General features: G+C 47.2%; 1 protein-coding gene across 1 annotated transcript; it reads right to left on the bottom strand.

Moving 5' to 3' along the window:
* Positions 1-765: 765 nt before the first annotated feature.
* On the bottom strand, positions 766-13,152 carry aqp4 (aquaporin 4). The gene is made up of 5 exons (XM_033019493.1): positions 12,775-13,152; positions 9,762-10,170; positions 7,043-7,207; positions 3,548-3,628; positions 766-1,152 (listed from the first exon to the last, which is right to left on the bottom strand). The coding sequence occupies exons 1-5, from the start codon at positions 12,861-12,863 to the stop codon at positions 877-879; spliced, it is 1,020 nt and encodes a 339-aa protein (XP_032875384.1). The 5' UTR covers positions 12,864-13,152; the 3' UTR covers positions 766-876.
* Between the last annotated feature and the right edge of the window lie 13,715 nt (positions 13,153-26,867).

Here is a 26,867-nt window from a genome sequence, read left to right as displayed (position 1 = left end):
AAGGGATAAGTTGGTCAGCATGGTGGAGTTGGGATGAAGGGCCAGTTTCTGTGTAATACGGCTCTATGAGTGGGGCAGGATTAGCGTAAATGAATGGCTGATGGTCTGAAGATGGGTCTCGATCGAAAACATCACCTATTCCTTTACTCCAGAGATGCTGCCTGACCCGCAGCTGAGTTGCTCCAGCTTTTTGTATCTATCTTTGGTCAACACAGACTCATTGGGCCGAATGGCCTGTTTCTGCACTGTAGAACAGTGAATCCGTGAGTCTTCACTCAACCCATTGCACTTGAGTTTGGATTGATTGTATTTATGCAAAGTGTTATCTGATTTGATTGGATAGCATGCAAAATAAAGCTTTTCGCTATATACACCTCGATACAGGTGACAATAATAAACCTAAATCTAAACTTAATTCACAGCCACCGACTAATCTAGCCAAATCACATTTTCTGTGAAGAAATCGGACTACAAAGGGAAAAACATGTGATAACATGCAAACTCCACACAGGCAGCGGCCGAGGTCAGGATTGAACCCGGGCCTCTGTTTGCTCGACCAGCTGTGCCACTACGCCCCCAATGTGGACCAAACACCCTTCGATCATGTCAACGCATGATTCCATCTCGTTCCTTTCAAGTTGTGCCGCCAAGATTGGGACTGGGCAAGGGTTGAGTTTGTGAAGGGGGCAGATCGTATCTCGTGCTAGTCCTTGGGTAGTACATTAATATTGTCCTTACAATGGATTAATCCGTGTTCAAGGCGTGAAAGAGTTACGGAGTGCTGTACGTTTATAATAGATCAGTTTCCTTGATAGGAACAACGTCGACAACCAAAGTTTCACAAGTCATCTCTCCGTTCCTCCTTCCCTTTGCTAGTCATACAGGCATCAACAGTTCTTCAGTCTTGTCTTTCTTCTTTGCTTCAACGTTAAACCCATCCACGGAACGAGAGCTTCCTGGTGTCACAGCCAGCTCCACACACTCAATGGTTTGGCCCTTTCCCTCTTCCGCATCGGAATATTTATCCCCAGGAGCCTGCGTTGGCCTTAAGGTATCTTTGAAATGGTTCTTCATTTCCTTGTCTGGACAGAAGAGGTACTTGTAGAAGGCAGCTGCCACAACTCCACCCATTGTTGGCCCGACCCAGTAAACCTGAAACAGATAAAGAAAAATAGGAGCTACTCAACAGGGAACAGCGACAAATGACAGTTTTGTTTAATTAACTTTAGAGATACAGCGCGGAAACAGACCCTTCAGCGCACCGTGTCGGCGCCGACCAGCAATCCCCGCACACTAACACTATCCTACACAGACTAGGGTCAATGTACAATTATATCAAGCCAATTAACCTAAAAACCTGTACGTCTTTTGAGAGTGGGAGGAAACCAGAGCACCTGGAGAAAACGCACATGGCCACAGGGAGAACGTACAAACTCCGTACAGACAGCACCCATAGTCAGGATCGAACCTGGGTCTCTGGCGCTGTAAGGTAGCAACTCTACCGCAGCGTCACCATGCCGTTTTCTCAACATTTTCCCCGGAATGCCGGAGGTTGCCCCGGTCACTCCTTCTTCTCCCTTCTCCCATCAGGCAAGAGGTACAGAAGTGCGAAAACCCATACATAAGTTCTAGGAGCAGGATTAGGCCATTCGGCCCATCAAGTCTACATCATCATTCGTTCATGGCTGATCTATCTTCCCTCTCAAACCCATTCTCCTGCCTTCTCCCCATAACCCTGGACATCCGGACTAATCAGAAATCTTCCAATTTCCACCCTAAATATATCCATTGACTTGGCCTCCACAATAAATTCCACAGATTCACCACCCTCTGACTAAAGATATACCTCCTCATCTCCTTTCTAACGGTACATCCTTTTATTCTGAGGCTGTGGCCTCTGGTTCTAGACTCTCCCACTGGTGGAAACATCCTCTCCACATACACTCTATCCAGGCCTTTCACTATCCGGTAAGTTTCAACGATGGACCCCCTCATCCTTCTAAACTCCAGCGAGTACAGGCCCAGAGCTGTCAAACGCTCCTCATGTTATGTTAACCCAATCATTCCTGAGATCGTTCTCATAAACCTCCTCTGGGCCCTCTTCATGCCAAGACCTTCTTCACAGAAACATAGAAACATAGAAAATAGGTGCAGGAGGATGCCATTCGGCCCTTCGAGCCAGCACCACCATTCATTGTGATCATGGCTGATCGTCCCCAATCAATAACCCGTGCCTGCCTTCTCCCCATATCCCTTGACTCCACTAGCCCCTAGAGCTCTATCTAACTCTCTCTTAAATCCATCCAGTGATTTGGACTCCACTGCCCTCTGTGGCAGGGAATTCCATAAATTCACAACTCTCTGGGTGAAAAAGTTTTTTCTCACCTCCGTCTTAAATGACCTCCCCTTTATTCTAAGATATGGGGCCCAAAACTGCTCACAAAATTCCAAATGTGGCCTAACCTCCAGATGCGGGGACAGTTTCTTCCCAGCTGCCATCAGGCAACTGATCAATCCTATCACCACCTCGAGAGCAGTGCTGACCAACCATCTAGCTCATTGGAGACCCTTGGACTATCTTTAATCGGACCCTCGCTCGATCTGTAACTAAACAGTGCAATGATGTTGATTGGGTAGTCTACCAGAGCTACCACTGATAAAACTGGCCAAATGGCCTCCTTCCAAGTTATACCATTCAATGAACCAGATAAAAAGAACATAGAACAGTACAGCAGGAATGGACTTCATGTCGAACATGATGCCAGGATCAACTGCTATCTGCCTGTACATAATCCATATCCCTCCGTTCCCTGCATATCCATGTGCCTATCTAAAAGTCTCTTAAACCTCGCTATTGTATATATTTCAACCACCGCCCCTAAGTGTGAAAACAAGCCCTTCGGCCCAACTTGCCCACACCGACTAAAATATCCCACCTACACTAGTTTCACTTGCCTGCATTTGGCCCATATCCATTTAATCCACCTATACATGTCCTATCCATGTACCTGTCTAATTGCTTCTTAAACATTGCGATAGTGCCTCCCAACGTCTTATATAACTGCAACATGACAGCCCAACTTCTATACTCATTAATCCGACTGATGGAGGCCAATGTGCCAAAAGCCTTTTTGACCATCCCATCTACCTGTGACGCCACCTTCAAGGAACACCTGTCCCATATTTAACATCCTGAAGCTCGCTGTCCCTGTTTAGGGACCGATTTCAGGAACTCCAACCCGCAGGAGTTTCGACTGCCCTGATGAGGGAGCTCGATCACCGGCTGTGGATGGTTCGACTCCCCCGACCGCGGGTGGAAAGGTGGAAAGAAGATAAGACTTTATTGCTTTCCATCACAGTGAGGAACGTGGAGGAGCCGCTGTGGTAGATGATTACATCAATTTTTATGTAGTTGTGTGTCTTGTTGATTTTTTGTTATGACTTTATGGCAAACCAAATTCCTCGTATGTTGCAAAACATACTTGGCTAATAAATTACGAATATGATTATGATTATGATATTCTCTAATTGTGTAATTAATAATTACCCAGTGGTTGGCCCATTTCCCCATAATAACTGCAGGTCCAAACGATCTGGCAGGATTCATGCCGGCACCTGTGTAGTTAATCTGAAACACAAGAGTAAGGTTTGCATGACCTACAAATCAATGGGGACTTAAAGTCCATCTCAACCTTTGTGGTCGGCACAATGGTGCAGCGGGTAGAGCTGCTGCCTCACAGCGCCAGAGAGCCGGGTTCAATCCTGACATCGGGTGCTGTCTGCGTGGAGTTTGCACGTTCTCACAGTGACCGCGTGGGTTTTTTCCAGGTGCTCCGGTTTCCTCCCACATCCCAAAGATGTGCCGGTTTGCAGGTTTTTCTTTGTCCTCTGAAAATTGTCCCACAAGCGAGTGTGTAGGGGTGGATGAGAAAGTGGGATAACATAGAACTAGTGTGAACGGGTAATCGATGGTCGTCATCGGCTCAGTGGACTAAAGGGTCTGTTTCAATGCTGTATATCTAAACTAAACTAAACTAAACTAAAATCGATATTTCAAGGGATGAGAGGGAATCTCATTGAAACTTACCGAATAGTTAAAGGCCTGGATAGAGTGGATGTGAAGAGGATGTTTCCACTAGTGGGAGAGTCTAGGACCAGAGGGCACAGTCCTTGAATAACAGGACTAGGGTTGCCAACTTTCTCACTCCTAAATAAGGGACAAAAGGTCAAAATAAGGGGCAAATTCCCGACGCCAATTCGTTGACTGACTCGGCCCTGGCTGGGTGAATGAGGAGTTAGCCCGGGTGCTGGACTGCACACAAAGCCCAGCTGGCGGGCCAGCTGAGGAGTTTTGGCCTGGGCGCCGGACTTGGCGCCTCTTTAAAACTCCTCAGCTAGCCCACCGGCTGTACTTTGTGTTCTGCTGCACGCAAAGTCCAGCACCCCATCCAACACATGAACTGATGATCGGCCATGAGAAGGAGGGGTGGTGGTGTCAGCGGTAAGCAAAGGTCCGAAGGTCGGACAGCTGGCCGGGCTGCCGACCGACAGGGCCATGGGCGAGGTGCTGCTGCCGCACTCCATGGGCTGCACTACGTCGGGACGGGTGAGGTGGGGCCGGACGCGGCGCTCCCCTCGACCCGAGTAGTAGTAGTCAAATACGGGACAAGAACGGTCCTGGCTAATACGGAACAGTTGGCAACCCTAAACAGTACACACCTTTATAAAGGAGGAGGAATTTTGTTTGTCAGAGGCTGGTGAATCTGTGGAATTCATTGCCACAGGCGGCTGTGGAGGCCGAGTCATTGGGTATTTTTAAAGTGGAGTTTAACAGGTTTTTGATTAGTAAGGGTGTCAAAGGTTTGGGGAAGAAAGCAGGAGAATGGGATTGAGAGGGAAAGATCAATCAGCCATGATTAAATGGTGGCGTAGACTTGATGGGCCAAATGGCCTAATTCTGCTCCAATGACATATGAATTTATGATATTGTACTAACTAAACTAAACTAGTCACAGTGCTTGCTGATACCTCTGTTGACCATAGAGGGCGGTATAGTCTGTGATGACTTGTGTTCAATTTGTGAACACCGTATTTTCATCTGTGATAGACACAGGCAGCATCTCTGGAGAGAAGGGAAGGGTGACCTTTTGGGTCGAGATCCTTCTTCATATTTTCATCTGTGTGTCATTATCATTTGCATTACCTAATGAGTTTCCTATGTAAATGCCGATTTGTTTTAGTTAAGAGATACAGCATGGAAAGAGACCCTTTGGCCCACCTAGTCCACGCTGACCAGCAATCACTCCTTACACGGACAATTTGCATCTTTTACCAAAGCCAAATTAACCTACAAACCTATACGTCTTTGGAGTGTGGAAGGAAATTGGAGCACCCGGAGAAAACCCACGCGGTCACGGGGAGAACCTACAAACTCCGTACAGACAGCACCCTAGTGGGTATGGAGTGGATGAGAAAATGGGATAACGTAGAACTTGTGTGAATGGATGATCGATGGTCGGCGCGGACACAGTGGGCCGAAGGGCCTGTTTCCATGCTGTATCTCTAAACTAAACTAGTTTCTATGCTGTATCTCTGAACTAAAGTAAACTCAAGCTGTATCTAATGATAGACATAAAGTGTTGGGGTAACTCAGCGAGCCGGGCAGCATCTGTGGAGAACATGCACAGGTGATGATAGGATTTTCTTCAGAGAGTCTGAAGAAGGGTCTCAACCCAAAACATCTCCTGTCCATGTTCTCCAGAGATGCTGCTGGACCCCTTGAGTTACTGCAGCACTCCAGTGTCTCCCTTGGATGTAAACCAGCATCTGCAAATCATGAAACTTGTTGCACTTTCCTACTGCAGTTTCTCTTTATTACATTCCAGCTGAATCTAGCAGGGTTCAGGAGACTTCCACTGACTCCATTTACACCTCATCTTGCCTCAGCAAGGCCACCAGCATAATCGAGGGCCAGTCTCACCCTCTCCCTCTTCTCCCCTCTCCCATTAGGCAAGAAGTACGGAACTGTGAAAACGCACTGGGCAAGTGTGAAAACACACCTCCAGATTCAGGGATAATTTCTTCCCAGCTGCTGTCAGGCAATTGAACCAGCCTATCATCAACTAGAGAGCAATCCTTAGTTACTATCTACCTCACTGGAGACCCTCGGACTATCCTTGATCAGAGTTTACTGGACTTTATCTTGCACAACGCTATTCTCTTTATCATGTCTCTGTACACTGTGGACGGCTCGATTGTAATCATGTATTGTCTTTCCGCTGACTGGTTAGCACACAACAAAAGCTTTTCACTGTTCCTCGGTACATGTGACAATGATCTAAACTCAACACTAGCACTATCTGGCACCCTCAGCAATCCACAACAGATTTAATAGGAATCTGAGGGACAACTTTTTAAATTGTCCCTTGTGTGTGTAGGATAGTGCTATAGTGTGCGGGGATAGTGCTATAGTGTGCTATAGTGAGCGCAGACTCTGTGGGCCGAAGGGCCTGTGTCCGCGCAGGATCACTAAACTAAACTAACCTAAACTAGAGAATAGTCCTGAGCTACGATCTACCCCACTGGAGACCCTCAGACTATCTTTGATTGGACTTTAATGGACTCTATCTTCCATTAAACGTTATTCCATTTATCATGTATCTTTACACTGTGCATGGCTCGATTGTAATCATGTATTGGCCTTCCGCTGACTGGAGAGAACGCAATAAAAAGCTAACAATGAACCATTGTACATTTCCTTGATCATCGTCTGCTATGATCTGTCCTTTTCACAGCTTACATGCTCTTTGTACCCTTCCATACCTCTAGTTTCCCTCTCCCCTGATTCTCAGTCTGAAAAAGGGTCTTGACCCAAAATGTCACCCATTGCTTTTCTCCAGGGCTGCTGGTTGACCAGCTGAGTTACTGCGGCATTTAGTGTCAATTTGCGGTGTAGACCGGTGCCTGCAGTTCCTTCTTGCACACAAAGCTTTTCACTGTACCTCGGTACACGTGACAATTAACTAAACTGAGCTGAACTTACGGCAAACATGTGTCCAATGGCGACCGAGAGACCAATGGCCAACGCTGATGAGCCTTTGAGGTCGTCGCGTCTGGAATCGCACGTGGCATAGATGGTAAACAGCAGCTGGAACGTGATGAGCATTTCCACCAACAGCCCGTGGCCAGCGGAGAGGTTCTCGTCAATCTGAAACGGAAAAGAGCAGCGAGCATCACGACTTGCAGCTGAGTCCGCAGGTTCCGGCAGTCTGTAGACGTTAGAGATACAGCACAGAAACAACGAGTCCGCTCCGATTAGCCATCATCCCATACTCTAACACTATCCTACGCACAAGGGACAGTTTACCATTTACCAACGCCAAATAATCTACAAACCTTTAGTTTGAAGACCTTAGTCTGAAGAAGGGTCCCGACCCAAAATGTCACCTATTCCTTTTCTCCAGAAATGTGGCCTGACCCGCTGTGTTACTCCAGCTTTTTATGCCTGTCTTCGGTTTAAGCTAGCATCTGCAGTTCCTTCCTACACATCATTTTTAATCAAGTTTGGTTTGGTTTGGTTTAGTTCGGTTTCGAGATATAGTGCGGAAACTGGCCCTTCTGCCCACCGAGTCCGCACTGACCAGTGAACACCCCGTATGCTCGCACTATCCTTCACACCAGGGACAACTTACAATTATACAGCAGCCAATTAGCCTGCAAACCTGCTTGTCTTTGGAGTGTGGGAAGAAACCAGAGCACCCGGAGAAAACCCACGTGGTCACAGGGAGAAGGTACAAACTCCGTACAAAGAACATTCGTAGTCAGGATTGAACCTGGGTCTCCGGCGCTGTAAGGCAGCGACTCTACTGCTGCGTCACCGTGCCTCCCCAATGCTGGGATACGGATTACGTGCAAGCAGAGATTAGTTTAACTTGGTATCATGTTCGGCACAGACATTGTGAGCCGAAGGGCTAGTTCCCGTGATGTGGCATTCCATGGTCTTAGTTAATATTATTTTTGCCAAAATAAGGTGATGTTCCACAACTCACTGTCTGTGGGAGATGTCAAAATAGTCTATCAGAGACTTCGGATAGGATTGAATCAACCCTCGCAAATAAAGAATTAGCAGGTCCATGGGGAGAACGCAGAGAAGGTGAGAATTGTGAGATTATTCTCTTCCCCTTAGCTCTACCTGTTGGACTTGCGTTTGTAGGAAGGAACCGCAGATGCTGGTTTAAACCGAAGATAGACACAAAAAGCCAGAGTAGCCCATTGTGGACTGTGGGGTAGGTGGTAACGAGTTATAGACAGTGAACCCTAGTCATAGCACTAGTTTCACTGTCGACCTGCTGCGTTTCACTGTCTGTATAACTCGTTATTACCTACCCCACAGCCAACAATGGACCATTGTAGGCTCCACCTTTTGTTGATCATCAGTGCTTTTTGCAAATCTTTCATTCATTTGTTCTATGTACCATCTATATCTCTTGTTTCCCTTTCCCCGACACTCAGTCTGAAGAGGGGTCTCAACCCGAAACGTCAACTATTCCTTTTCTCCAGAGATGCTGCCTGGCCCGCTGAGTTACACCTGCTTTTTGTGTCTATCTTCTAACTTGAGTTTGACTTGATTGTATTTGTCAATAGTATTATCTGATTTGATCGGATAGCAGACGAAACAAAGCTTTTCACTGTACCTCGGTACCTGAATCTAAACCTAAATATTTCATTTTTTTATCCAGATATCGCTCAAGTAACTGCAGGTACTAATTTACAAAAAAAGACACAAAGTGCTGAAGGAACTCAGCGGGTCAGGCCGCAGTTAGATGACATTGTTATGAAGGGTCCTCACTGAAACGCCACCTATCCATGCCCTCCAGAGATGCTACCCGACCCGCTGAGTTACTCCAGCACCTTGTATCTTTTTTTTATAGTACAGTGTATTACTATTTTTGATAGTATTATGCACAATAAATATTTTCCCTGTACCTGTACACGTGACAATAATCAACCAAAACCACAACTTAATCTTAAACCTAATCCTAAAATTGAACGTTGAACCTTATGCCCCTGTCCCACTTTGGAAACCTGAACGGAAACCTCTGGAGACTTTGTGCCCCACCCAAGGTTTCCGTGCGGTTCCCGGAGGTTTTAGTCAATCTCCCTACCTGCTTCCACTACCTGCAACCTCCGTCAACCATCTGCAACCTCCGGGAACCGCACGGAAACCTTGGGTGGGGCGCAAAGTCTCCAGAGGTTTCCGTTCAGGTTTCCTAAATGGGACAGGAGCCTAAGCTTCAACCTAAATCTAAACTATACAAAACTAAACTCAAAGCTGATCCTAAACCTGATCCTAACCCAAACCTAATTCTAAACCTGAATCGAAACCTCACTATAAACCTACTCCTAAAAGTAATCCTAATCCTAAATTAAACCGAAAACCTCATCCCAAACTTATTCTTAAACCTAATCCTAAACCTCACCCTAAATTTCGTGCCAAACCTGACCCTAAACCTAATCCAGAACCTATTCCTGATCCTAATCCTACTTATACTAAAGCTCATCCTAAACCTCAAATCTAATCTTAAACCTAATCCTAAACTTTACCCTAAATCTCGTCCTAAACCTCACACTAAACCTATTCCCGAATCCTAAACCGAATCCTGAACCTCATCTTATACCTCACCCCAAACCTAGCCTTAAACCCAATCCTGCACAGGGATGTTGGTGGCCACGTTGGACCAGATGCTGAGTGTGTGCATTACCGAGGTGACTCCGAGAGTGCCCCTGACGCTGGCAGGGGTGACGAGGTAGAGGATGCCTGCCCCAGCGATGGCGCCCAGGCATTGGGCTAGGATGTAGAAGAAGCCCTTGGCCAGATTGAGATCCCTGGAGCAGACCATGGCGGCAGTCACGGCTGGGTTAAGGTGCCCGCCGCTGATGTGGCCAAAGCCCTGGACCATGGTGGCTATGCTGAAGCCAAAGCATAGGGAGATGAGCAGGACATCCGTGGGTCCCGTCACCCCTCCCCACCCCACGGAGGAGCCGATGCTGAAGAGCACGAAGAAGAGGGTGGCCAAAAACTCGCCCGCTACCGCTCTCCAGAACGCCTTGGTCCAGATGCCTTTGCAAGCCGCCATCACCCCCTTCAGGCTGCACAGTGCCACACGTTTGCTTGAGAGAAGGAAGAGAAGAGGAAGAATTAGGATTCAATGGTGGTTTAGTTTAGTTTAAAGATGCAGCATGGAAACAGGCCCTTCGGTCTACTGAGTCCGTGCCGACCAGCGATCACCCCCTACACTAGCACTATCCCACACACACCAGGGACAATTTATCAATTATACCAAGACAATTAACCTACAAACTTGTACGTCCTTGGAGTGTGAGGGGAAACCGGAGCACCCGGAGAGAACCCACAAAGTCACGGGGAAAACGTACAAACTCCGTACAGACAGCACCTGTAGTCAGGATCGAACCGGGGTCTCTGGCGCTGTAAGATAGCAACTCTACAGCTGTGCCACCACGCTGCACCACTATGTTTTATGATCCTATGTGACAATAAAGTGTGGCACGGTGGAGCAGCGGGAGAGTTGCTGCCTCACAGCGCCAGAGACCCGGGTTCCATCCTGACTACGGATGCTGTCTGTACGGAGTTTGCAGGTTCTTCCCATTAAAAGTAAATTAAATTTCTTTATTTATATAGCACATTTTTAGTCAACTTGCATTGACCCCAAAGTGCTTCACATAATTACATCCACACACACAGGCAAAGGTGGGTGAAGTGTCTTGCCCAAGGACACACACAGGCAAAGGTGGGTGAAGTGTCTTGCCCAAGGACACAACGACAGTATGCACTCCAAGCGGGATTCGAACCGGCTACCTTCCGGTTGCCAGCCGAACACTTAGCCCATTGTGCTATCTGTCGCCATCTGTCGTCCATGACCTGCATGGGTTTTCTCTGGGTGCTCCGGTTTCCTCCCACACCCCAAAGACATACAGGTGTGTAGGTTAATTGGCTTGTTAACATTGTAAATTGTCCCCAGTGTGGAGGGTAGTGCTAGTGAACGCTGGTCGGCACAGACTCGGTGGGCCGAAGGGCCTGTTTCCATGCTGTATCTCTAAACTAAACTAAAAGCTATAGCATGGAAACAGCTCCACAGAAAACAATCCAAATTTGTCCAGAGATAGACACAACATTTTGGAGTAACTCAGCTGGTCAGGCATCATATCTGGAGAAAAGGAATCAGTGATGTTTCGGGTCAGAAGAAGAGTTCCCACCCGAAACATCACCTATTCCTTTTCTCCAGAGATGTTGCCTGACCCCTTGAGTTACTCCATCATTTTGTCCAACTTCAATGTAAACAATTATCGGCAGTTCCTTCCTACACGTACAAAGTTTGTGCATCCTCTCCTTATAACTAATGAGTCAGGCATGTTTATCAGTAACACAATGGTTACATTAGTTTAATTTAAAGTTACAACATGAAAACAGGCCCCTTGGCCTAACCGAGTCCTCCCCAACTATCGATCACCCGTACACACTAGTTCTACCCTACACACTTGTGGCAATTTATCAAAGCCAATTACACGACAAGCCTGTACGTCTTTTGAATGTGGGAGGATACCGGAGTACCAGGAGAAAACCCACGCGGTCACAGGGAGAACGTACAAACTCCGTACAGACAGCGCCCGGGGTCAGGATCGAACCTGGGTCTCTGGCGCTGTGAGGCAGCAACTCTACCGCTGCACCACTGTGCTGTATTTTATTCACACATAAGATTATAAGACAATAAGACACGGTCACACACGGGGCAGTGCACTGGCGCAGCGGTAGATTTGCAGCCTCGCAGCGCCAGAGACCCAGGTTTGATCCTGACCTCGGGTGTTGTCTGTACGGAGTTTGTACGTTTGCCCTGTGACCTCGTGCGTTTTGTCTGGGTGCTCCAGTTTCAATAGTTAACAGTGTCACAGAGTCATACAATCCAGAAATAGACCCTTCGGCCCAATTTGCCAATGCCGACCATCTACACTAGTCCCACCGGCCCGCGTTTGGTTCATATCCCACAAAACCTTTCCTATCCATGTACTTCTCCAAAAGTCTTTTAAATGTTATGATAGTACCTGACTCAACTACCTCCTCCTGCAGTTCCTTCCATACACCCACCACCCTCTGTGTGAAAATGTTGCCCCTCAGTTTCCTATTAAATCTTTCCCCCTCACATTATGGTGGTTGAACAAGAATCTGAATACATTAAGCAAACTGTGCCAGCATTTTGATACTGTCGACTTTACCCTGAAGGATTAAAGCACTTAATGTCAAGAGTCACTCAGTCCTTCTGGAGCCCCGACATTTAGACTTTAGAGATAGAGCATGGAAACAGGCCCTTTGGATCACCCATCACCCCGTATACTAACACTATCCTACACACTAGGGACAATTTACAATTTTACCAAAGCCAATTAATTTACTAACCTGTATGTCTTTGGAGTGTGGGAGGAAACCGGAGCACTCGGACAAAACCCACGCGGTCACAGGGAGACGTACAAGCTCCGTACAGACAGCATCCGTTGTCAGGGTCGAACCCGGGTCTCCGGCTGTGAGGCAGCAACTCTACCTCCTTCGCCACCGTGCCGCCCTGCAGTTTCTGCAGCTTGCAACCCTCCCAAAGTTTGCAAAAGTTAGCAGCTGCCTACATTATGTTCCCTCGTTTGCACCGACTAGTTATCAAATGCACTAAATGACCTTAGTTCAGAGAGGAACGAAAGAGAGTTAAATACCTTGGAGTTGATGGGTGTATGGAGGAGTCTGGAAAGGCGATGGAGAGAGACTGGAAGGAGTGCTGCCGTCCTTGTTGCGAGCCCTGCATGCTCACACTCCTTAATAAGCTGAGAGAGTGAGAGAAAGTGTGTGTGAGAGAGAGAGAGAGAGAGAAAGAGAAAGAGAGAGAGAGAGGGAGCAACAGTAAGCAACCTGTGAATAAATAAGGCGGATCTCACTTACCCTGTGACAAACACTCCCCTGCTCAGGGTCTCTGTGTGTAAAATAACACAGAGTTCTGTTCAAGAGTTACACACACTGCACATACATGATGGGTTTATTATGTGTACTGAGACGGCATAAAAAGCTTTGCAGGCCAAATCATACTATACACGAGTACAGGCACCTCTCGTGTTAGGCAGGTTTAGTTTAGTTTAGAGATACAGCACGGAAACAGGCCCTTCGCCCAGCGAGTCCACGCCGACCAGCGATCCCCACACACTAACACTATCCTACACGCACACGGGACAATTTACAATGAACCCAAGCCAATTAACCTACAAACCTGCGTGTCTTTGGAGTGTGGGAGGAAACCGGAGATCCCGGGGAAAACCCACGCAGGTCACGGGGAGAACCTACAAACTCCACACAGACAGCACCCGTAGTCAGGATGCCATGTCTCCGGCGCTGTGAGGCAGCAACTCAACCGCTGCGCCACTGTGCCGCCCTGTTCTATGCAAGAGATATACACACCACGCACATTATCAGCTTATTATTGTCACGTCTGCTGAGATTCAGTGAAAGGTTTTGCCAGTGAAATCACACCATGCATAAGTACAGGCGCCTCACATTTAGGCGAGTTTTTGAAATAACGAGTTTGGTTTACGCTGACATGGCAGTCACGTATATCTTTTGTTTTTGAATTACGTGCTGCTTTTTAAGCACGATTCCCGTACCATCAGAACAACATGATCGAGCAAGGAGCAAAATACCAGAGCAGCAGAATCTCAGCCCACTCGGCCCATCGAGTCTACTCCGCCATTCAGTCATGGCTGATCTATCTTCCCCTCTCAACCCCATTCTCCTGCCTTCTCCCCGTAACCCCAGACACCCGCACTCATCAAGAAACTGTCAATCTCTGCTTTGAAAAGTGGCCAGGCATCGACTAACGTTCAAGAGGGTTTCCCTCCGAGATGACGGCTATTTTCAGTGTTGCTTGGAAGCCGACACTCTCTGTCGGGCACAGGGGTGACGGGTTACCAAAGAGCGAAACTTGAGGAGCTGTGTTTGGGAAAGTACGTTGAATCATGCAGAACGTGTGAAGCAGAAATGAGTGACGACGAAGCCAGAATACTTACTGCTTTATTTCCACAGTTAGGAGTCTGGATATTTTCTGGTATACTCAACCCTGGAGGGTTTTAAACATGACCTTTGAGTTGGATATTTTCACAATGTGAATACTGACTGGCACTCTGTTTTGGAACATTATATTCTAGCAGTTTCAGGGCCTGTGACCTCCATGCCATGGAAAGGCAAGGGCAGCCCGTGTTTGACAACCCTACCGCTCTCAGTGTCCCCTCCAGCACACACACACCATGACCACTGGCTTCAAAAACAGCTTGACCCCATCAGTCCTTTCAGGTGAAGCAGAGATTCACTTGCACCTCCTCCAACCTCATCTACTGTATCCGCTGTTCCAGGTGTGGACTCCGACATATCGGCGAGACCAAGCACAGACTGGCCAATTGTTTCGCTGAACAGCTCCGCTCAGTCCACCTGGACCTACACCAAACATTTCAACATTCCCATTCCCACACTGGCCACTCTGTCCTGGGCCTCCTCCACTGTCGGAGCGAGGCCAAACACAAATTGGAGGAACAGCACCTCATATTTCGCTTGGGCAGCTTACACCCCAGTGGTACGAGGGTTGATTTCTCTAATTTCAAGTAACCCTCGCATTCCCCCTCTCTCCATCCGTCCCCCACCCTAGTCGGCCTGCCAGTTCCACTGTTCGCATCCATATATCCCTTCGTGATCACCTCTTCCACAGCCAACAATGGACCATTGTGGGCTCCACCTTTCCATGGTCATCAGTGTTGTCTCTGGTTTGTTCTGAATCTTTTCACACTTTTGGTTTCCCTCTCCCCTGACTCTCAATCTGAAGAAGGCTTTCGCCCCCGAAACATCACCTATTCCTTTTCTCCAGAGATGCTGCCTGTCCCGCTGAGTTACTCCAGCACTTTATTTCTTTTTTCCCAGCAACATCAGGTTCTTAAGGTGAGATGGAAAAAATTTGAAAGAGATGTGTGGGGCAAGTTTTTTTACACAGAGGGTTGTGGGTGCCGGGAACAAGCTGACCAGGGTAATGTTGGAATAATGTCGCCAACAACTCTCACCAACTTCTACAGATGCGGCGTAGAAAGCATTTTATCCAGTGGTTTGGGAACAGCTCCATCCAAGACCACAGGAAATTGCAGAGAATTGTGGAAGTAGCCCAGACCATCACACAAACCAACCTCACTTTCATTGAAGAAGGGTTTCGACCTGAAACGTTGCCCATTTCCTTCGCTCCATAGATGCTGCCTCACCCGCTTAGTTTCTCCAGCTTTTTTGTCTATCTCCCTTTCATTAACTCCATTTGTACTACAAGCTGCCTCGGCAAGGCCACCAGCATAATCGAGGAGGAATCGCACCCCACTCATTCCCTCTTCTCCCCTCTCCCATCAGGCACGAGGTACAGAAGTGTGAAAACGCACACCTACAAACTGGAGGAGGCCCAGGACAGTGGTCAGTGTGGGAATGGGGAGTTGAAATGTTTGGCGTAGGTCCAGGCAGACTGAGCTGAGGTGTTCAGCGAATAGTATAGTCTTTTCTTTGACTGGATCGTACGCAACAGAAAGCTTTTCACTGTACCTCGGTACAGGATCCTCTAACAAGGGACATAGAAACATATAAAATTCTTAAAGGATTGGACAGGCTAGATGCAGGAATAATGTTCCTGATGTCCAGAACCAGGGGTCACAGTTTAGGAATAAGGAACAGGCCATTTAGCACTGAGATGAGGAAAAATAATTTCAACCAGAGAGTTGTGAATCTGTGGAATTCTCTGCCACAGAAGGCAGTGGAAGCCAATTCACTGGATGTTTTCAAGAGCGAGTTAGATTTAGCTCTTAGAGCTAAAGGAATCAAGGGATATGGGGAAAAAGCAGGAATAGGGGTACTGATTTTAGATGATCAGCCATGATCATATAGAATGGCGGTGCTGGCTCGAAGGGCCAAATGGCCTACTCCTGCATCTATTTTTCTATGTTCTATGTTTCTATACGTGGCAATTATAAACTAAACTAATCTAAACAAAATTAAAGATGAGATAGTGATGTTCAAGAGGCTTTTGGATAGGCACATGGATATTGAGGGAACTCAGCAAAAAGAACTGAAGATGCTGGTTAATACACAAACGGACACAAAGTAACTCAGCAGGTCAGGCAGCATCTCTGGAGAATACGGAGAGGTGATGTTTAGGGTCGGGACTCTTTTTCAAACTGTCTGTGAGGGTGGGGAAGAAAGCTGGAAAAGGGGAGAGTGGTGAGTCCGAGTTAAAACATGGTCGTAGTGCTGCAGTGGAAGTCACAGTGGGGGAGCAGCGAGAGAGGGTCCCACAGAACTGCCGTCAGAGAGAGGAGAACATCTTCAAAGTAAGCATACCTTGAATGTAGAAACAAAGAACTGCAGATGCTGCTTATTACACAAAAGGACACAAAGCGCTGGAGTAACTCAGTGGGTCGGGTAGCATCACAAACGCTGGAGTAACTCAGTGTGTCGGGAAGCATCACAAAGCGCTGGAGTAACTCAGTGGGTCGGGTAGCATCACAAACGCTGGAGTAACTCAGTGTGTCGGGAAGCATCACAAACGCTGGAGTAACACAACAGGGCAGGCATTAGGGTTAGCGTCAGTGTTGGGTGCCGACCCGAAACATCACAAGTCCATGTTCTCCATGTATTGTTACAGCCATAGAGTCACACAGCGTGGAAACAGGCCCTTCGGCCCAAGTTGCCTACACCGACCAACATGCTTCATCTACACTAGTCCCACCTGCCTACATTTGGTCCATATCCCTCTAAACCTGTCGTATACATGTACCTGTTTAAATGCTTCTTAAACATTGGGATATTCCCAGCCTCAACTACCAGCTCCGGCAACTCGTTTCCTACACCCACCGAACTTTGTGCAAAAAGTTACCCCTTAGGATTCCATTAGATCTTTCCCCCCTCACCTTAAACCTATGTCCTCTGGTTCTCGATCCCCCTACTCTGGGCAAGAGACTCTGCATGTCTACCTGATCTATTCCTCTCATGATCATATACACCTCTGTAAGGTTATCCCTGATTCTCCTGCGCTCCAAGGAATACTGTCCCAGGCCCAGCCTGCTGAACCTCTCTCGATAGCTCAGCCCCTTGAGTCCTGGTAAATCTTCTCTGAATCCTTTCAAGCTTGACTACATCTTTCCTATAACATGGTGACCAGAACCGAACACAATACAATATTCGATGTTCCATGTACCCGATCAGCTCTAGTGTAGCTGAGAATAATGTTATCAAGACACAAGAGACTGCAGATGCTGGATTCTTGAGCTAAACACAAAGTGCTGGAGGAACTCAGCGGGTCAGGCAGCATCTGTGGAAGGGAGTGGACGGGCGACGTTTTGGATCGGCAGTAGGTTACTAACATTTCTTGAATTATGAGCCAACAATGGATAATTCTGTTGTCACAAGCCCAGTTATAGTCATGTAGCATGGAAACAGGCCCTTCGGCCCAACTTGTCCATGCCGACCAAGTGGCACGGAGTGGTGGAGCAGCGGTACAGGACATCGACAGTACAGACATTTTGGACTTGAAGGGTACAAGATGGCGCCTAAAACGTGACGACTCCTATATACCGCATGGGTCAGGCAGCGTCTGTGGAGAAGTTTCTCCAAAGGGCAACACGGTAGCACAGCGGTAGAGTTGCTGCCTCACAGAGACCCATGTTCGATCCTGACTATGGGTACTGTCTGTACAGAGTTTGTACGGATCCCGTGACCGCCTGGGATTTCTCCGGGTACTTTGGTTTCCTCCCACACTCCAACGACATATAGGTTCATAGGTTAATTGGCTTTGGTAAGGATTGTAGATTGTCTCTAGTGGGTAGATTAGTGCTGTAGCATGGGGTGATCGATGGACATCGCGGACGAAGGGCCTGTTTCTGTGTTGTATCCCTGAATGAAACTAAACTAAATCTCTTTGCCAGACGGCTGAGGAAAGTTTTTTAGTTTTAGAGACACAGCACGGAGACGGACCACGCGGCCCACTGCGTCCGCGCCAACCAGCGATCCCCGCACACTAACACTATCCTACACACTAGGGACAAGTTTTTATCAAGCCAATTAGCCTACAAACCCATATATCTTTGGAATGTGCGAGGGAACCGGAGCACCCAGAGAAAACCCGCACGTTCACTGGGAAAACGTGCAAACTCCATGCAGACAGCACCCATGGTCAGGATCGAAATCGGATCTCTGGCACCGATTGTCCGCGGAAGTCCCGATGAGGTTGAGATCAACTGCCTCACCAGGTCTGGGCACATTTTCGGGGAACCTCAGGGGAGGGGGGATAATATGTACGGGGAGATTAGAGGGGTCAGACTTTACTATCTTTAATCATAATCATACTTTATTAGCTAAGTAGGTTTTGCAACATACGAGGAATTTGATTTGCCATACAGTCATACCAATAAAAAGCAACAGAACACACAAAATCCACATTCCTCACTGGGATGCAAGATGAAAAAAAGTTCAATCTCTCCCTTCTTTGTCCTCCAGCAGTCGGGGGCCTCTAAACTTCCATTGATGGGACGATCTTACTCCCGTAGCTGGTGGCGGGCCTCCTCGTCGAGGCGATCAAACTCCTGGATTGGGGGAGAATCTCAGCTCCCCCCGCGCTGGGCGATCTACCCCGGGTCGGGGCTAGTCGAACGTCGTGCGGCTTCTGGAGCTTCGTGACGTCGGTCTCAACCCGAGACTGAGAGCGCTCCTTGATGTTAAAGTCCACAGGGCGCGGTTGGATCGTCGATGCCAGGCAAGGAATCGGCTCCGATGGTAAGTCCACACCATCGCGGTGGGGCTCAAAGTCAGTCCCGAGCAAGGCCTCCAGCTCCATAATCAGACTTTACTGGATTTTATCTAAACGTCACCCCCTTGATCCTGTATCCGTATGCTGTAGACTGATCAATTGTAATCATGTATAGTCTTTTCTTTGACTGCATCGCGCGCAACAAAAGCTTTTCACTACGGTAATACTGAATAATAAACTAAACTAAAATAAATTTAACTAACCAATAGTATTAACATTGATTGCTCCAATTTGAGGTAATCTCTAACAATTCCCTTTCCCTCCCCCTCATCTGTGCTCCACCTGGACTTGCACCTATTTCTCTCCTCCCCCTACATTCCTTCCTCTAGCTTCACAATGCGCAACTCCTCTATGTTTTTGTTCGTCTGTTTTCATCTCTGGCCTTTGTCCAACCATCTGTCTAGCAAACCTTCCCTTGCCTGTATCTGCCTGTTACTTGCCACACTCGATACTTGTTTCCTGACCCGAAACGTCTCCTATCCATGTTCTCCAGAGATGCTGCCTGACCCGCTGAGTTACCCTTGTATCGGTTAGTAAACCAGCATCTGCATTTTATTTTAGCATTTAATCCATATCCTGGTTTAATGAACACCTCACCTGGTATCCCAGTCATTTATCTCTGCGCAGATACAACGAACAGTAGATGGTGGTTTACAAAAAAGCTTGTCCCATTTTCCCATGTTTGGCCCATAATCTCCCTAAACATTTCCTATCCATACCTGTCCAAATGTATTTTAAATGCTTTTATAGTACCTGCCTCAACTATCTCCTCTGGCAGCTCGATCCTTACACCCACCACCCACTGTGTGAAAACGTTGTCCCTTGGTTTTGCACTAAATCTTGTCCCTCTCACCTTACACATGGGTCCTGATGTTTTTGGTTCGCCTATCCCCGTGTAAAAGATGGTGTCTTCACTCTTGGTTCGGCAAATCAAGGCCAGCTGTCGGAATGAAATGATAAAAGATGCCATTTAAACCGTGCGTCTAAATTTCAAGTTTCAGGCCGGCACAGCGGTGCAGCGGTGGACTCGCTGCCTCACGGCGCCAGACACCCAAGGTCGATCCTGACCACAGGTGCTGTCTGTGTGGAGTTTGTACGTTCTCCCTGTGACCACGTGGGTTTTCTCCGGGAGCTCCGGTTTCGTCCCACACTCCAAAGAAATGCAGGTTTGTAGGTTAATTGGCTTTCATAAATTGTCCATAGTGTGCAGTGAAGAAAGCTAATAGAATGTTGGCCTTCATAACAAGAGGATTTCAGTATAGGAGTAAAGAGGTTCTTTTGCAGTTGTATAGGACTCTGGTGAGACCACATCTGGAGTACTGTGTACAGTTTTGGTCTCCTAATTTGAGGAAGGACATCCTTGTGATTGAAGCAGTGCAGCGTAGGTTCATGAGATTGATCCCTGGGATGGCGGGACTGTCATATGAGGAAAGATTGAAAAGACTAGGCTTGTATTCACTGGAGTTTAGAAGGATGAGGGGTTATCTTATAGAAACATATAAAATAGTAAGATTAAACGAGAGCTTACCAGTTTAAAGTTTGATCTGTATTTTATGAGGAGTTACGATGAGGGATTACGTGAAGAACCGGCTCAGTGCGCAGGCGCGGCATACTTCCAAGCAGCGGTGTGGAATCACAGATAGACACAGTTATTTTGAAGTAAACATAGTAAAGATAAGGAGACATCAATTTATTAGTTTGATCCATATAATGAGGGTGGGAGCGGAGGGCACGTAATCCCTCATCGTAACTCCTCATAAAATACAGATCAAACTTCAAACTGGTAAACTCTCGTTTAATCTTACTATTTTACTTCGGAGTCACGTGAGTGACTACGTGAAGATTTCAAAGCTCTGTGATTTCAAACCATGTAACAGTTTCATTTCACTCACTGCCGAAGTTCTTGAGGGAGGAAGTGTTATCGTAATCAACCAATGAGTCTATTTGTAGAAAAAGACAATGGTATTTTTTAAACAATAACAACAAAGAATTAAGTTGCTCCCCTGGGCTTAAATTAAATATTTGCAGTTCATAAATCTTTACTGCAAATAAACCAGGTTTTGCCAACGGCTTATTATAAAATTTCTGAACGGTCTTCCCCCCCCCCACCATCCTGCTGTAGCCAGGATGTGGTCTATAGGCATGTCCGTTCTTTGGCCGTCGACATGGATGCTGCCCTGGTGGAATAAAATTTGTACATGTTAGTGTTTATCCCAGCAGTTTCTAGCACCTGCTTGAGCCATCTCGCAATGGTTTGGCTCGTCACCCGACCATAAGGTTTTTGTGACTGACCCACAAGGCTTTTCATCTCCCTCGAATATTTTGGTTGTGTCTATGTAGGATAGTAGGTGGGTCATGGCACATAACCGTGGTTCTGGTGGGTAAGCCATGACTGGATTAGGTGTTCCTGGTCTGCTCTGTTTGACCAGTCGCTGGATAACGACAGATCTGGTCTGGAGCTGTGATCATGTTGTCCAGTCGCAATAGTGTAGTGACTGGACCCTCTGAGCGGATACAAGTGCCATCAACATGAGCGTCTTTAGTGTAGCTTGCTCGAGGCCGGGGGATCTGGCTGGTGGCCATTCCCTGAGATATGTCAGGACCACACTGATATCCCAAATATGGGTATACCTGGGCTTAGGGCTTGATATTGTAAATGCCCTTCATCAGTTTTACCACCAGTGGATGGGATCCCATCGCCTGTTGTCCTGGCGCTGGTTTGAGATAAGCAGAAAGAGCACTCTGCGCTGTGTTGATGGCACTGTAGCTGATCCCTACATCGTGGTGTAGATAGGCCAGGAACTCCAGTATGTTGGTGGCTGTAGCTGTTGCGTATGTTGTCCCTGTTTCCTGGCAGTACTTCTCCCTTTTTTGATGCTGGTTAAGTACTGCCTCTTAGTGGATGTTCGAAGGGATGCCGACATGGTGGTGATGATTTGTTTGGACAATCCCAGTTCCAGGTAAGGTCTGTTCAAACTTGCAACCTAGGCGTTTAATTTTCTCATGGCATGGGTGTTTAGCTTACCTGGTAGGTAAGTAGCTGATAGCCAAATATGTCTTTCGACACACCATTGCCAAATCATGTTGACCAATTTGTCGCATGATAATGATTTTATGCCACCTATATGGTTAATATAAGCCATCACCGTAGTATTTATCAATTTGAACCGAACATGCAAGTGCTGCATATTAGATACATATGCTTTTAAACCATAAAAGGCGCCCAACATCTCTAGATAGTTAATGCCCAGTGTAAGTAGTAATGATGACTCTAGGTTAGTCCATCTACCACCTGTGCTGGACATGGAGTTAGTCACTCCCCAGCCTTGAGCACTGGCATCTGTTTGAGTAACTAAAGTAGGGTTAGTGATAAAGATAGGGCTGAAACTATGCCAAACGTTTTCTGCCCACCACTGTAGCTTTGATATTGCTTCAGTGGGTAAGTTCATGACACGATCATAGTGACCTGTATGTCGTTTTATTGCCTGTACCTTTGCTCTCTGTAAATTTTTTGATAGTGCAAAGGTCCGAATTGTGTAGCCGGAAATGCTGCTACCATTTCCCCAATTACTCTTGCTACTTGTCGAATAGTTGGTCGCTCGTTGACCATTAAATTGTTGCATGATTGTGCTAATTCAACCATTTTTGCCTTTGGCAAGGTAACAGTCATATGGACTGAGTTAATTGTGAAGCCCAGGTAGTCCATGATAGTGGATGGCTTCAACAGATTTATCTGGATGTAGGACGAACCCCAGAGTTTCGAGGAGCTGTTTTGTAGCTGCTACTGCTGCCACAGCCAATTCCATCGTTTTCCCTACAATCAGAATATCATCCAGATATGCCATGACAATATGTTTTTGTTTTCTTAGTATTGCCATGGCTGGGTTCAATATTTTGGTGAATAATCTTGGGGCTGAAGTTAGCCCATAGGGCAATGCTTTGTACCATCCAGATAAATTTTAGGTATCTGCGATGATCCTTGTATATGGGTACTAGATAGTAAGCATCTTTAAGATAAATGCTTGCCATGAAGTGTCCTTTGGAATTCAGTTGTTTGGCAGTAACATATGTCTCCATTTTGAAATGTATATACTTAACAAATTTGTTTAGTGATGTTAAGTCAATGATGATGCAACAGCCACCATCTTTTTTTGTTTTTTTGTGAATATATTCGATACAAATTCCAAAGGTTCATGTTTGGTCTTTTCGATGACCCCCTTTGTGATAAGTCTCACCAGTTCAGCTTGTCCCTCACGTTTCTCTTTGACGGAGGGAGAAATACCCTTTGGGGCCATTGTTGAACTGGCGGCGTTTTTTTCTGACATGAATTGTATTTTATATCCACTAATGCTGTTGAGTATATACTTGTCACTCGTGACCATACCCCATGCTTCTTTAAACAAGTGTAATCTCCCCCCTGTTAATAAAGCACCCTTATTCTCTATATGCTGGTAGGGACCAGACCCACCTACCTCCATGGTTATTGGCGATTCTGTTTCTTCATTTTCCTGAAGATTTTGTTCTGACGTGCTGGCGATGTTGGGGGGAGGCGCATTTTCCAGAGGGTCCGCTGCGGGCCCTGATCTAAAAAGATCTTTGGGGATAATGTGCGGACCCCAAGCGTTCACCAATCCCATATTGCGGACGTCGACTGGTGGATGCCGTGGGGTGCTGCCGCTTGGGTATCGGAGGTCTTGGTTTGCTCGTCCCGGGGCCTGCCCTCATTAGGCCGAAGGTTTTTGATGCTTCCTCCATCTCCTTCAGTTTTTTATTGAGATCTTTCCCAAATAGCAGCGCGTCCGTCTCCGCAGCTGGGGCTTTATACAAGCCAGCAAATTTGGGATTTCTTATGTTTCCCTCCGGAGATTGTTGATCTCAAATTGTGTGGTACACATTAATGCCAGCACATCCTGCTGGCAGGTATCCATCTCCGTGGTCTCCACGGAACGAGCAAAGGCTGTGATGGCCGACGTCAGGAGCCTTAGGATCCGCTGTAGCTTGAGTTCTTGGGTCCGGATGTGTGACCCCACATGCCCCCAGATTTGGCTGTTGACACTTTTTACTTTGAGGGCCTCACAGTTTTCTGGTGCTGTGTGTTGTTTCAGCACCTCAGCGAGCACCTTTTCCAGTAATGGTTTATTGGATAGATGGTTGATGCTGGCCGCCATTCTTGGTTCCAGCGGTGCTCCAGCCCGTGGGGTTGCTACAAAGCGGTCCATCACACCCAACAGCTCTTCCTGTTCCTGCACCCCTGGCATACTCCCAAATTCGTCCGCCTGCCCCTGTTCCAGACCAGCCCAGCCCTGGTCACCAATGCTAGCCTCCAGTAATGAGGGAGCAGAGGGCAGTGCATGAAACACTGTGGAGGGGGTGCCTGACCTCCCTCCGCGAGAGCGCTCTTTCTGCGCATCTCGCTGGAGCTGCTCCAATAGCTGTTGGATGCAGCTCAGGCAGCTGTCTCTCCTCCATTTAGGTGGAGACATGTCCCCGTCCGATGAATCGGACGCCACCGGCCGGATGCCTGTTCGGATGGCTAGACATCCAGCCCGCAGTTCAGGCACTAGCGGGACTGGGCTCGGCGCGGTGATGGGGATAGCGGAGCGCCCGGTAATTGTTCCTACCGCCTTCTTCTGGAGCTTTTGTGCCTTGTAGTAGCGAGAGCGCCCCTCAAGCAGCGCGTCTCGCAGGCACCTGCTCCGTGAGCCGCTCCAGCGGCTCAGGCGGCTCTCTCTCCCCCCGTGCGGGTGGAGAGACGTCCCGTCCGAAATCGGGAACACCTGCCGGATGCCTCTTCGGGTGGCTATGCATCCAGCCCGCTGCTCAGGTGCTAGCGGGCTGGGCTCGGCACGGTGTCGGGGAATAGAGGAACACCGGGTCGTTCCTACCGCCTTTTGCTGCCCCCCTCCCCGACGGGAAACGTTCCTCCTTGAACGGGGGACAGTTTTGTTCCAGAGCCTTTTTCTCTGCCTGTAAAAACACAAGCAGAAAAAAGGCTCACCTGTAAAAGAAACCCGACCTCAGGGTACTCACCTGACGGTCCGTTTCATTCTGTAGCGGGAGCGCCTAACTCCCGTTGCAGCCGCTGTTGCACTGCTGGCGTAATGCCGCGCCTGCGCACTGAGCGGGTTCTTCACGTAGTCACTCACGTGACTCCGAAGTAAAATTATAAAAGGACTGGACAAGCTAGATGCAGGAAAAATGTTCCTAATGTTGGGTGAGTCCAGAACCAGGGGCCGCAGTCTTAGAATAAAGGGGAGGTCATTTAAGACTGAGGTGAGAAAAAACTTTTTCACCCAAAGAGTTGTGAATTTATGGAATTCCCTGCCATGGAGGGCAGTGGAGGCCAAGTCACTGGATGGATTTAAGAGAGAGTTAGATAGAGCTCTAGGTGCTAGTGGAGTCAAGGGATATGGGGAGAAGGCAGGCACGGGTTATTGATAGGGGATGATCAGCCATGATCACAATGAATGGCGGTGCTGGCTCGAAGAGCCGAATGGCATCCTCCTGCACTTATTTTCTATGTTTCTATGTGCAGTATACAACTAGTGTATGGGGTGATCGATGGTCGCCATGGACTCAGTGGGCCGAAGGAACTAAACTGATCTAAACCCTGTATTCACTGTCTATTTTTGATTCCCCAATCCTGGGTAAAAGAATCTGTGCCTTCACTCTGTATCGCTTCTTTGCTGTGCTTTGAATCAATGTGTCAGGTTGGACAAATGTCAGGACTCATTTCAACATGGTATGATGTGAGTGATTGATTCTTCGAGCTGCTGCTCGGGTAGGTCAGAGTCATGGATTAAATAGTGACCTTTCACCATTGCCGTTTGAGTTCAGATGCAGTCTGGAAGGATGGAATAACACTTGTGACCTTCTGATCATCCCCAAATACCAACCGCCATCCTGTGGCAGCCCTGTGTCCAATGTCAGTGCCCTTGGGATCCACAATTCCACTCGCACACATCTGATCTCTCCAAATTACTCCCCCCTTCAAGACAGTGATTCTATAACAACGGTTAACGGTACTATAACAACAATAAACTGTACAATAACAGTTAAAGATACTAGAAGAATAGTTAAAGGTACTAGAACAACATTTAAAGGTACTAGAAGGATATTTAAAGGTACTATAACAATAGGTACAAGGATAGGAAAATGCCTTGAATCTTTTACCCAGCGTAGGGGAATCAAGAACCAGAGCACATAGGTTTAAGGTGAGGGGAGGAAAGATTTAATAGGAACTTGAGGGGGAATCTTTTCATGGAGAGTGTGGTGGCTGTATGGAATGAGCAGCTGGAGGAGGTTGTTGAGGCAGGTACTATAACAACATTGAAAAGACATTTGGACAGGTTTAGATGGGTATGGGCCAAATATGGGCAGGTGGGTCTAGCGTAAATGGGGCATCTTGATCGGCATGGACGAATTGGGCTGATTGATTCTACCTATTCTGACATTGCTGTGCTAAAATATGTTTGACAGCGTTTCTGCATACTGGGCTCAACTTATATTTGGTGAAGATATAGACACAAAATGCTGGAGTAACTCAGCGGGTCAGGCAGCATCACTGTAGAAAAGGAAGAGGTGATATTTTGGGTCAGAACCCTTCTTGAGTGTGAAGAAGGATTCCCACTCGAAATGTCAACTATACCTTTTATACAGAGATGCTGTCTGACCCGCTAAGTTACTCCAGCATTTTGTGTCTAACTTCGGTAGAAACTGGCACCTGCAGTTCCTTCATACATTTGGTGAACTGCATTTCGAATAATGTATTCAGCTTTGTCAAGTCAAGTCAAGTTTATTCGTCACATACACATACGAGATGTGCAGTGAAATGAAAAGTGGCAATGCTCACGGACTTTGTGCAAAAAGACAAACAAACAAACAATCAAACAAACTACAAACAGAATGGAACAGAATCACATATTCTTTTACATATTAAATATT

The sequence above is a fragment of the Amblyraja radiata genome, chromosome 4, assembly GCF_010909765.2.
Source record: "Amblyraja radiata isolate CabotCenter1 chromosome 4, sAmbRad1.1.pri, whole genome shotgun sequence".
In the NCBI taxonomy this organism is placed as follows: domain Eukaryota; kingdom Metazoa; phylum Chordata; class Chondrichthyes; order Rajiformes; family Rajidae; genus Amblyraja; species Amblyraja radiata.
Note: the sequence above shows the minus strand (reverse complement) of the source record. Positions and strands in the feature narration are given on the sequence as shown.

What these genes read in the sequence shown, in the direction of transcription:
- aqp4 (XM_033019493.1), bottom strand. Translation starts at nt 12,863, where the DNA reads ATGCAGGGCTCGCAACAAGGACGGCAGCACTCCTTCCAGTCTCTCTCC. An exon ending in GCACTCTCGGAGTCACCTCG is followed by an intron (nt 7,208 to 9,761) that starts GTAATGCACACA and finishes TTTCCGTTTCAG; the next exon opens with ATTGACGAGAACCTCTCCGC. An exon ending in CCATTGGACACATGTTTGCC is followed by an intron (nt 3,629 to 7,042) that starts GTAAGTTCAGCT and finishes CTTGTGTTTCAG; the next exon opens with ATTAACTACACAGGTGCCGG.